Source organism: Sapajus apella, unplaced genomic scaffold (genome assembly GCF_009761245.1).
Source record: "Sapajus apella isolate SASKATOON/1434 unplaced genomic scaffold, GSC_monkey_1.0 scaffold11, whole genome shotgun sequence".
In the NCBI taxonomy this organism is placed as follows: domain Eukaryota; kingdom Metazoa; phylum Chordata; class Mammalia; order Primates; family Cebidae; genus Sapajus; species Sapajus apella.
Window position 1 is genome coordinate 36,010,218 of NW_022436951.1, and position 12,761 is coordinate 36,022,978.

General features: G+C 50.2%; 1 protein-coding gene across 1 annotated transcript in view; it reads right to left on the reverse strand.

Moving 5' to 3' along the window:
* UBE2QL1 (ubiquitin conjugating enzyme E2 Q family like 1) overlaps positions 1-12,147 on the reverse strand; it is a 44,689-nt gene extending 32,542 nt beyond the window's left edge. Inside the window, exon 1 of the mRNA XM_032279132.1 lies at positions 10,833-12,147. Coding sequence (XP_032135023.1) covers positions 10,833-11,618 — 786 coding nt within the window. The 5' untranslated portion in view covers positions 11,619-12,147. The remainder of the gene's footprint in view (positions 1-10,832) is intronic.
* Positions 12,148-12,761: the final 614 nt, after the last annotated feature.

Consider the following 12,761-nt stretch of genomic DNA (forward strand, 5'->3'; position numbering starts at 1 on the left):
CAGCAGTATCAGCAATGCCTTGGGTTTGTCACCAATAGATATCCCAAATGTTTAAAAATCGCATTACAGTTGTTGTAGATTATTTTGAAATGTCACTGATGTTCATTATTGTCAGATTAGGAGAGTTGTTAGACCTGCCTCCAGATCTTAATATTTAATGTGTTAATAAGGTGCTTTTTAAATTTTAGTTTATTACTTTTTTTGAAAAGTTCTGATAACTGTATTTAAGTATAATTGGTTTCCTTTGAAATCCTATGCATTCTGTTTTGTGCAACTAAAGACATTCTGGGAGGAGTCCACAGGTGTCCCCAGATGCCTCGAGGCCATGCAGTCCTCCAGGTGGCTTCGAGGGGTTTGGGGCAGCAGGAGGGGACTCCTGTGGTTGGTCTCCTCTTTCTCTCCGATGGATCATTGAGAATAACCAAGAGCCCTCCATCTCCCTAATTTATGAAAAGGCAGATGCCAGGATATCCTTTTAAATGAAATTACTAATAAAATAAGTACTTTAATTCTATTCAGTAGAATTCAAACTCACTTTTTATTAGATCAGTTTTATTTGTGAACTATGATAATGCCCTTTAAGCTCTGTAAAATTCTGATCTTTATAGTTAGAGTAGCCATCCTGCATGAGTTCTCTAAGAGGATGATGTTTCATAGTGTACGTTATAAAGAGATCAAAAGAAGTCAGCAGGGCGCTGGAGGGGTGCGCTCGAAGCCACCAGTCTCTGCAGCTCACCTGCATTAGTTTTAGGCATCGTTCACATTGGATGAAGGCACTTCCCCTGGAGGATCCTAACCTGCTGCTGTGGATGAGTCTCCTGGCTTTGCTGTGCCCTTCTTTCCCAGCCAACCTGGAGGAGGAGGGCTCCCTCCCCAGGGGCGCTGTCAGATGCAGGCACGCGTGAACTGCCGGGGAGGGCTCTGATAACCAACAGCCTTCTTGCACAAAGCCAGGTTAAGTACTTTATAATTCATTTAGTATTTCAATGACTCTTAAAAAGTTATATTTTAAAGGCTTCTAATACTCAACTAGTTACAGTTAATTTAAGCTTGTAACATACTCAATTCTGGTGAAGTTTCCACTACAATATTTTTACTTTTCCTTGGTGGAGAAGCAGAGTTGAAGAGGTACGTCATGAATCATGGAGAACTCCATTACAAATTAATCCTTGCAGCAACTGATGTTTACTTGGCACAGTTATATATAGTTATATATAATTCCTGACAGACATCTTCTGGGAAGCAATATGGGCACCCAATCTGACACTAAGAAAGCAACCTTATACACACGTATCTATCTGTAAGGCAAAAGTATTTGGTTTAATACTTTTGTGCACAAAATGTCCAAATTCATAAAATATTAATCACAGCGTTTAAGTAGGCCCAATACATAATATGTTCCATAACTCCATTTTCTGATATTTGGAAATGTCTGATCTTCAAGATCGAAAAATGAAAAGTACACTTAAAATATTTTTATGGAAATTTTCCCTTCAACTCTCAAGTGAGCTGAGGACAATTCAACTTTACGTGTAACTGATCCTTTACCAAACAGTATTTCCTTAGCTTCTTCATCAAAGAACTCAGTGAAAGACCTCGAGAATGCCTGCCAAATACTGTGATGAAGAAATTAGTATTTGTTTTAGAGAAATTATTTTAACGTAGCCATTTCTTCAACTGAGTGATTTTACCAATGTAACAATTATGTTCAAAAAGCATTTCTTTCTTGAGTTATTTTCAGAATCTCTAAATGCCTTTCCCTTTCCTTTACAGAATAAATAAACACATAATAATTATCTTTCTCCTACAGTTTGAAGAAATTAAGACATTCGTCCATTTTGCACAATCAGTACAAGAAGCCTATAACAAATCTGGGCCAACATACTTGTCCAACATTGCTGAAAATTCCGTACCACGTGTCAGATTTGACAGATGCACCATTTGTCCTGTTGTGGATTTATTCTGAGTATTGCAGCAAAACCATGCACCATGGAACTACAAAGGCACCCCTAACATCCACATGTAACATGAAGAACAATCATACTACACATGGTACTTGGTTGGGGTGGCTTTTACGTGCCAACTAGACACCTCCTCAGAACCAGGTGGCTCTGGCACTGGACTGGTTTCCTGGTGACAGCTCAGCTCTGTGCATGATTCAACCTCCACAAGCCTCAGTTTCTTCCTCTGTACAATGGGAATAACCACAGCACCCACTTCATAGGCTGCTTCAAGGATTTAATCAAATCATTCACATAAAGCATTCTGCACAGCAGCTGACCCACGGTTAGCTCTTATATTTCATCGCAAGAAGGGCAAAACGAGGAGGATGGGGAGTCAGTTCACAGAAACAGATCTTGTGGCAAACATGTATTTGGCACACACAAGGTGTTGGATATTTAGCAAAGGGAAGGGGCAATAAAGTTGTAAATATGTAAACTGGCAGGATAAGCACAGAAATGAACATTTCCTAGACAATGCAGAACTTCCTACTCTGAACTGCAGAAATCATTGCTTTTATTGAAGGAGTGGTTGAGGGGCTGTTTGGGGAGAAGTTGGGGCACCTGGGCAGGGTTTTGAAGGATGGCCAGGAACTCACCTGGGAAACATGGGCAAGAGGGGCTTCCAGGCAGGAAGGGCTGGTGGAAGAGGGGCCTCTGTGGGGGCTGTAGCAGATGTAGGAATACCATCACGGCTGGACAGTGCTGGGAAACTTAAGCTCTATTTCATAAGGTTCATAACAAAATATGATAAAGCCTGGTCTGCATTTTAGAGTGGCCATGCAGGTGGCATCAGGGAGGATGGATGATGGGGACAGAGAGACTGGATGGGGTTACTGCAGGAATCCAAGCAGATGACAGGCACCCATGAGGCAGGAGTGCAGGGCTGGAGAGGAGGAGAGCTGGAGAGGAGCGCCTAGCACTGAAGAACAGGAACGGAACAGCCTCTGCGAGTGTGGCTCCCTGATCTCGACCAGACCTGCTGGCTGGGTAAGGGGCAAGGGTAGGCAGCTTCTTCCGGCTTCTTCAGACACACCTGCCCTCATCTCTCAATCCTTTGCCACCTGATTGGTGGTCCCAAATCTGCTCTCCCAGTCTGGTGTCCTCCTCACACTCAGCTGGCTATCCTCCTATCCTCGTGGGATTAGCGGACCAAGGAGAGGACCAGGAGAGTGCTGTGGACAATGCACAGAATGGGGAAGGGTCGTCATGGGAATGCCAAGGGCCATGTCACTACAGTGCTCAGTGAATGAATGAATGAATGAATGATGTATGTAACAACAAGAAAATAACTGAACAATTAAACATTAGCATAGCTTGCCGACTTACTGAGTAGGGAAGTGTAGGCGTTACTGGAAACATTTCTGCCATTACTACAACTCCTTGTTTGGTGTGGGGGCATGCCTGACCTCTCCATCTATCAGCAATGAAACCGTATTCAAAAATACACTGAGTGACTAATGCCCATCTTAACGTCGAGTCTCAACCTCCCTTAAGGACTGTGCTCCCTCTAAGAACATCATTCGGAATTTCTGAAGACCCTGCGACCCTGGGACCCCACTGTGCTCATGTCCCCACTGCACACCCAGGCCACTGTCTATTGTCAGATCCACAGATATTTCCTAAATATTAACAAAAATATACTTGTGAGGCTGCCTGGCATGTCAAAAGGAAATGTGAAGGGTTTTATCTTTTCTCCATAGAAGGTACATTCTCTGTGGCAGGCACTTGATGTGTATCTAATCCACCAATGATGCCTAGGAAGTTCCTGCATGATGGGACCACTTGAATCCCACGCTGTATTAATTAGCCAGGGCTCTGGAGGGTCTGCTCACACCACTCTCCGCAGCTGCGTCTCATTGAGGGTGGAGTGAATCATCCCTACATTTTTTTTTCAGGGTTTACACTGCCTCGTAGTCTGCGAGAGCAGTCCAGGGAGGCAGGCTGGCTTTAGGATGGCACCTCCATAGAAGTCGGGCTTTGAAGGAGCTGAGTCAGGGTTGACCTAGGAGAGGGAGTCTGATCCAGGTGGGGAAGGGAGGTTGAGGGATTAATTACCAGCGCTTCTGAAGCTCTGAGCTGTGGTTACTGGTGGGTGAGGCTGTGCCCTGCCAGGTGGAGAGGGAGAAGGTGGACTATGCCCAGCATCAGGCAGTTTTTCCAACCTGGACTACCCATTAGAATCACGAGGAGCTCCTCCTACCAGCCTCTGCCAGGGCCTGATCCTAGACCTCAAAGTCTGAGTCTCTGAGGGGATGGCCCTGGTATTAAAATAATTTGCATACTCCCTGGGACATCTAATGTGCTGCCAGGGTTGGGAACCACTGGCAGAGAAGGAAGGACTAACACTTTGACCAGCCATCCTCTCCCCTCCTGACTTCCACATCAACACGTCTAGGGCAGCAACAACCTCTGATTCCAGGAGATCTGAAATGTGGCTCAAAACCCGGCCACGAGTGGCAGTTTTGTTTCCTTAACTATAAAAGCCATTTCGGCTGCTGCCTCATCTGCCCTTGACATGGTACTAGTGAGGCTGGTGTGGACAAGTCTGTTTCTGGGTAGAGAAAGGAGGCACTGAGCAGGCTGTGGGTGTCAGGCTTTCATTCAGACTTCAGCTCATTGCCCACGTAGGCACATTCCACCAAGAAACAGCCACGAACCTACACTGTCCTTACAGAGAAAACCAGATCTTCCCCGTCACTTAAAGGAAATCAGAAAAGTACACAAAAATACACTACACCCTCTTCCTGCAAGTTCAGATTCTCAAAGTCTCATGGTGAAGTAAAAGTGGCTCCTGCCTTGAGCTGCCAGGCACCCGGGCTGAGCTGCCGGAGCTCTCCAAATGGGTGTGGGGCTATTTTTAGGATGCAGTCCTGCCTGCGTCCTCCTGCCTGCCCTACTTGATAGAAGAACAAGTAGCTATTTTTTCCTCTGAACAGTCCAGCATATCGATACCTCAACCTGCAGAGTCATCGGTGGTGGCAATAATCCCCGTCCCCTGTACACAGCGCAGGACAAAACACAGTGACTCATAAGCATGCTACCAAAAATCTACCTCTCCCCCGACAAACCAGACGGCACAACCCACCCCTGCTGGTCACTGTTTTTGCTCTAGGCTGTTGGAGCTTCCCTCTGGGTGTGCAGCCATTTCTCTACTCAAAGCTGCGGGCAACGTTCTCCATCCAGTGCCTCGCTCCGCGCGGCTTCATCTACTGCTTTTCAAACTAGCACAGCAGCTACAGAAACAAGATGCCCAACTGGTTAAGAAATTCCTGTTTGGATTCCTTGTGGGCTCAATTGTTTCTCCTCCAGTCCCCAAGGTACATGGTGAACTCCTGACCCACAGTACCTCAGAGTGCGACCTTATTTGGAGATAGGGTTTTGAAGAGGTAATTAAGTTAAAGTCAGGTCAGGAGGATGGGCCCTAATCCAATCTGGCTGTGTTCTTACAAGAAGAGGGGATTAGGACACAGACACACATAGGAGGAAGGCCATGTGAGGACACAGGGAGGACACAGCGTCTACAAGCCGAGCAGGGAGGACTCAGGAGGAATGAGCCTTGTGACACCTTGATCTGGGACTTCCAGGTCCTCTGTTATGGCAGCCCCAGCAACCTGATACAGGGCCTTTAAAAATTTTGTGTGATGTATGTCTGGGTGAGGTGGTTCACACCTGTAATTCCAATACTCTGGGAGGCTGAGGTGGGAGGACTCTTGGAGCCCAGGAGTTCGAGACCAGCCTGGGCAACACAGTGAGATCCACATCTCTACAAAAATAAAAAAAATTAGCTGGGTATGGTGGTGTGCTCCTGTAGTCCCAGCTACTTGGGAGGCTGAGATGGAGGATTGCTTGAGCCCAGGAATTAAAGATTGCAGTGAGCTATGATCATGCCACTGCGCTCCAGCCTGGGTGATAGAGGGGACTCTGTCTCAAAAAAAAAAAAAAAAAAAAATCTGTGTGTTATAGCAGGTAAGAAGCCCACAGATTTCAGGAGCCCAAAGGGCTGCTCATCTTTGTCACCCTTTCTGATGAGACTGCTGGTTTTATAAACATAAGTAAAGTGCTATTTCTAGGCCTAGTATTCTGGAAGATGGGCTTTAGGTTGTCTGTGCATGTCTGTGTGGGCATGTGCCTTCACTGCACTTCCCAATCACAGCATGGTAGAGCCCCTTTCAGACCTAGGTGGATTTTAGTGACATCACTGAATATCATTTCATAAAGCTGACTGCAGAGCCCTTTACTCTTTCATTACACTACGACAAGTTTCCTTTATTAAAAAAGCATCCAGTAACCATCAGGTAAACAGAACTTGTCCTGAAATTGCTGGGCAATTTTAAATTCAAACACTAAGACCCGAGGACACTTTAGTCCTGATGTTCTGTGCATCTTCTGCGGATAGCTGGCTAAGCATCTCTCCTCTGTGGACAGAAAGGATTATCACAATGGCCACAGTTCATAAACCACCACCTGGAAACAGCAAGGTGCTTGGATGGAGTCTGGCATGATTGCCATTTCCAACAGCTTTTACTCATGCTGATGAGATTTCAGAGCGTTGCCACTCATGAGCTGTTACAAGAACAGGAGGCTGGGCCAGGCGCTGTGGCTCAAGCCTGTAATCCCAGCACTTTGGGAGGCCGAGGCGGGTGGATCACAAGGTCAAGAGATCGAGACCATCCTGGTCAATATGGTGAAACCCCATCTCTACTAAAAATACAAAAAATTAGCTGGGCATGGTGGTGCGTGCCTGTAATCCCAGCTACTCAGGAGGCTGAGGCAGGAGAATTGCCTGAACCCAGGAGGCGGAGGTTGCAGTGAGCCGAGATTGCGCCATTGCACTCCAGCCTGGGTAACATGAGTGAAACTCCGTCTCAAAAAAAAAAAAAAAAGAACAGGAGGCTGTATAAACTCCACCTGACTCTGTGAAGCTACGATTTCCTCACCTGTACAGCAACCATCAGAAGAGCAGAACCAGTGAGGGTCACACATCCCGCGTTGTTCGCTGGCCCAGGGCTTGGCACAGCAAGTGGGAAAGGCGCCCTGCTGCCGCTGCAGTTATCATCACACTGTGTGCATGCCGAATTGTACGGTTGGCTCTGAAAGGCCAGGGGAGGAGTGAGGAACTGTCACGCAACTGCCATCTGGTTCCCTGCCCCTGGCGATGCCTAATTAACTAAAAAGGGACACTCAGGAGGTGAGCCACAGTGGAAGCAGGGCTTGGAGTCAAGCAGCTTTTGGGGACCCAGCTGCTCACACAACTGCAAGAACAAGGTCCCTGGCCAGTCACACCATCGTCTCACGCTCCAAGCCTGGAGTAGGAGCCAGTGCAGTCTGATGCTCTTCATGGCCAGGACCCCCTAGTTCTGGTGCTACTTTGTCTAGGTTTACAGAGTCTGAAAATGCGGTTTTTGTGGGTTAAGCTACCTACTAGGTGCAAGCACTGTGCTGGCATGACAGGCTACTTTCATTTCAAAACCAACATCTTCCAGCTTTTGAATGCCAAAAATCTTACACTGGAGCTACGGGTTATGTTCTTTTGGCTCAGTAAATAATAAAGGATGCAAATAATTATCTAAAAGTATACTCTCAACACTTTTGCCACTTTCCTCTGAAGTACAGAGTTTTAAAATCCAATTATAAAAACCTAAGAGTTACCTAAAAATGCTCCAAGTCAAAAGAAGGTTTAGTAATAGACAAAGGGGGAAGATATGTATATCATTACTTCTACACAGAATATATCACACAGGAAATTTATATATTCATTTAAGACAAGCACAATTCATAAAGCAACATGCAAGAGATTTTGGCCAGTCAGTGAAAAGCCTCCTCAAATGACTGAATTTATCATATCATGTGATAAACCTAAGCTTTTTATTGTACACAAAACTGTTAAGCAGATATTTTTATGTGACACACAAAAACTCTTAAAATTGTTTCATGATTTCTCTAGAGGTATAGAAACAGCGTATCCTCAATTCAGAAAGTTCAGCTGAGCAGTAAGTGTTTTCCTCTATGAAAGCTCTTCTAACTCTGTAGCTTACGAAGATGAACCCTACAAAAGAAATCCCAACAAGTATCAGAACATAACTGGAATATAATGACTCTCCCTTTTAAAGTAATTATCGGTTTGGTAGCTGTCCCAGTTCTCCTTGAATACATGATCAAGTATTTTGATTGCTTTCCCAAAGCACATTACCTCTAACTGAGGAAATAATTTGGTAACTACCATATGTACTCTGAAGAACCAGTAGGTAGTGAATTTGCAAGAGTGCGTAAAGGGACAATCAAGCACAGGTTACCTGAAACACTGTCAGAATCCTTTTGTGCACAGAATCCTAAAACATTAATGACTGTTCATTTCTTCCTTTCTTTCATTGCATTTTGAATATTTTATGTATGCTGCACATTACTCTCTCTCGGACAGCTATATGTTGGAAGCAGCATGAAAAAATGCAAAGAAATTGAACTGGTACTTTAAAAAGTGCTGAGTTTTTACCTCTATTTCAGATGTGGAATAGACACCATAACATGATATGCTAAGTGGAGGGCAATGGGTTCATTCAGGATTTTATCAAAATCAGAAATGAAGAAGTTGATCGTTACTTTCAATAAAGAAATCTCTGACTTGCAAACTGTATGTGAGAATCTCAATTTTAAATACAGAGAAAAGGAAATATACTTGTAAGGACCTGTGTATTTTATACATTGCCCATTGGTATACGGCCCATTGACATACAGGCACCAAAGGAACTATTATTATTCACGGCATTAATGTAAAAATGGAAAACATTTCATTTCCTAAGCTCTCTCTCTCTCTCTTTAAAAAAAATTCCCCCTTTTTCATTTCAAACCTTTATTTTCCTGCATCTTTCAAAATATAGGCAGTGGTCCAGTTGACCTCTAAGATCTCTTCCAAGCCTAAAATGTGAAGATCCTATGATCCCAGAAGGAATACCACATTCCTCCTCCCCTGATCCCCAATGTCATCTTGACTGTGAAGACCGAAAAACAGTAACAGACTGTTCTGAAGAGTTCTGATTAGCAAGGATGCAAGAAGCAAATAACCAAGGCATTTCTGCACAGAATTCTTCCACATCATTTGTATAAATCCTGCTTGAAAAATAAAACTAAGATCCTCTAACCCCCATGCTGGTATTCTAACACATGAACCTTTGATCAGACTCAACATTTAACTGCAGGATGGAGAATAAACCCCTGATATGAGAGCACTAAGCCTCCCTCTGCTGCAGATGTTTTTCTAGAGTTGTTACATCCACGCTATTTCTAACTCGGGAAATATGTGGAACCTAAACCCTAGAAAAGAGGGACTCACAGGACAGATCAGGAATTACCTGACCTTCTCTTCTGGAGTTAGGATGCTATTTGCTTGGAATCCCAGGGGTTCCAGCTTCAGTAAAATTGGCAGAACAAGCATTATTTGATTAGTGTGAAAGAGCCTGCAGTGAAGGGGACAGAGAAACAGGCCACGCAGGGAGGAAGTGATGGCTTCTGATGGGCCGCCTGTAGAAAGATCAAGCCGAGGTCATTTGGGGTCTTCTTAAGAAAACAATGATTTTTCATAAATCAAAAAGATGCCCATATAACAATGTAATTTTCTTAAATGACGCTTAGTATTGGTTCAGGAAAACACCAGAGAACTAGACCGCAGTCGACAGCGTAGAATTTGAGCAGATAACACCATCAGGCACTCACCCTGCTCCCAAGTACTTTGGAGTTTCTCTGCGTAAAGCTGCCATCTGATGCAATAGGTGGGAAGGCTCATGCGAGCTGTTTAGCCCTACTTTGGTATTAAGTTAAAATATTTAGCCCTAATAAAGGATTTAATTGCTTGGGGCAGTGGGGTGGGGGGATGAGAAAACAGAAACAGGATCTGAAAGAGACCAAGACCTGGAACCTCGACCCCAGCGGTGGTGGCCGTAAGGGGTTCCGGGAGGGAAGGAGGAGGCTGCTGAGGGGAGAACAGGCATTTCCAAGACGGGCTGGTCTTGTCCCTTAAGGGAGTGCCCAAACCACACCTCTGCCTGTCTAGAGTGAGCTCCCAAGAGTGAAATTTCCACCTTTCCAGTAGAGGCAGTCCAGAAGAAGGCAGGGAGCCGGTTTACAAGCAGGCAGCTGGCTCTCCCTAGGCCAATCACCTGCAGACCTCCCACCCGGGACCTCTGCGGAGGATCCTTGTGTGTGTGTGGGGGGTGGGGGAGAGTTGGGGGTTTGGGGAGTTTGGGAGAGCAGCTAGGTTGAACACTTAAATCCTTAGGTCCAGGAAGAGTTCTCACCTTCATAGAGATTATAGGAACAGGAGACTGAGGAGCAGACAAGGGAGGGAGAGCAAACGGGAGAGGAGGGGAAAGAAGAGTGGGGAGATAGGGAGGGTGGAGAAGGAAAAAAAGAAAAAGGAATGGGGGTGGGAAGAGAAGCGGAGACAGAGAAACGGGTGAGAGGAGAAAGAGTCCAGGAGGAAAGGGAGAGGAGGATTGGGGAGGGAGGCTAAGGAAGAGGGGTGGGAGAGAATTATGAAAGGGATGAGGAGAGAATGAGCCAGATAGACCAGAGGGACCGGCAGGGGCAGAGATCGAGACTAGACGCTGGGCCGGGAGAGACCGGACGGAAAGCAGGGGCAGGAAGAAAACACTCATAGAAAAGAGGCGGAGGTGCTCAGAGCATCCCCGTGGGGCGCTGGTGTAGACAGAGCCGGGAGTGAGATGGCCGGAAGGGCCCTCACCTCGGGGCCCTCACCTCACCTAAAGCGCCTAGCGGCACTTTAGACCCGACCACAGCCCCACGCCCCCAGCCCCGCCGCAGCGGTGCGCGCCTTACCTGGCCCTTGACCAGGCTGGCCGCGAACTGGCGCATGACGGCCTCCACGGTGTAGGCGCTGGACCAGCCGCGCGGCGTGAGCAGCTCCATGCAGATGGCGCCGCCGTCCAGCACGTAGCCGTTCTCCAGGCGCGGGCTGAGCACCCGCATGAAGGGCGGCGAGAAAGGGAAGTTGTCGGGGAAGGTGAGGTTGAGCAGGATGAACTCGGTGTTGGTCTCCTTCATGTCCTGCCACAGCACCGAGTCCTTGTCCACCTGGTGCAGCTTCACGTTCCAGTCGAACAGGCTCTCGTCCACCAGCTCCACTGAGATGAAGCGGTCGCTGAGGCGCGCGATGTCCTGCAGCTCCTTCATGAGCCGCCGGCTGCGCACCTGCGTGCAGTGCTGCTGGCGCGCCGCGGGGACCAGGCTGCCTCCCGTCGCCGCCGCCACCGCCGGGCCCGGCCCCGCCCTGGCTCCAGCCGCCCGATCGCGGGGTCCCCCGGCCCCAGCCGCCCCCGCCGCCGCAGCCGCTGCCGCCGGCGCCTTGTCGCGCGGGGCCACCTCCGCCGCGCGCTTGCCCTTGCCCTTGCCCGGTCCCGGGCTGGCGTCGCCCGCGCCCCCGGGGTGCTGCTGCTGCTGCTGCTGCTGCTGCTGCTGCTTGTGGCCGCCGCTCTTGGCGCCGCCCTTGCCTCGCAGAGACGCGCTCTGCTGGCCGCCGCCGCGGTGGTTGTGGTGGTGCTTGGGGTCCTCGGTGTCCCGGTTGTGCAGGCGGATGAGCCCGATCTTCCGCAGCAGCGTGGCCATTTTAGTCTCGGCGCCGACGGGCGGGCTCCCTTCTGCTCCTCCCCCGGAGCCCGGGAGCCCGGGAGCTGGGGGCGCGGGGCGGCGGCGACTGGCGACCGCTCAGTGGGGCGCGGCAAGGGCCACCCCAGGCGCCGGCGGCTGTGGCGCAGCGGAGCGGGCAGCAGCACGCGCGCTCGCCGGCTGCGGCGTAGCCGCTGTCATATGACGGGGCCCGTTCCGGTTCGCGTTCGGGCCGCTCGCGGAGGGGAGGCTCGGAGGAGACGCGGCGCGGCCGTCTGTCCCCGGGCCAGTCCCCAGGCACAGCCCGTGAAGTCCCGGCGTCCGCTGTTCTTTGTGCGCGGCGGTGGCCGCGCTGGCCCCGGGTCGGAACGCCGCGCCTGGGCGCGCAGAGCCGCCCGCAGTGCCCCGGAGGCAGCCAGTGGCCGCGGGCTCGCGCCTGGCGCTCCTGCGGGCTGTGCCGCGCTGGCGGCTATCGCGGGGCCCGGGCCGCTGCAGCTCGCGTCGCCGCCGCCGCTGCGGCTGCTGACATTGCAGAGGCGGCTGCTCCGTCTGAGCCGAGCGCTGCGCGGAGGGGGCGGCCCTGCCGGCCGGGAGAGGGGGCGCGGGGCGGAGCCGCTGGCTTGCCTGCGCCGAGCCGCCCCCGCCGCCCGCTCCCGCCGCGACACGCGCGCGGCCGCTTGGGGGAGACAGCGGTGCGCGCCCGGCGGGCCGGGCTGGGGTCTGCGGGGGGCGCAGGCTAGGCCAGGGAGCCCGGCGGGGGCGAGGCACGGGGCGTGAGCCTGGCGCGCTCGCTGGGGTCTCAGGCACCGGGCCCTCCTGCCCGGATCTCTGTTCTCCGCGACCCCCAGCCCGAGCCTCAGACCCCACTTAAGCCGGTGAGCGCAATCGGGGGAAGGGTGGGAGGCAGCCTTTGACGCCTTCGGGTCGGAAGGAGCCCGGCGTTCCGGCACAGCTCGGGGCCGACGGGGACCGCTTTCTAAAGGACGGATCCAAGAATCAGGGCCGGGGAGTGGGATGCCCGGAGTGTGCCCGCCGCGACGCCCGAAGAGAAGCCCGTAGGGTCACTACTTTGCCGGTTCACCCCCTCCTCGCCCGCCCCGCTCCCCTTCCGCCCGCCGCGGGCCTCCGCGTTCCCAAGAGGGG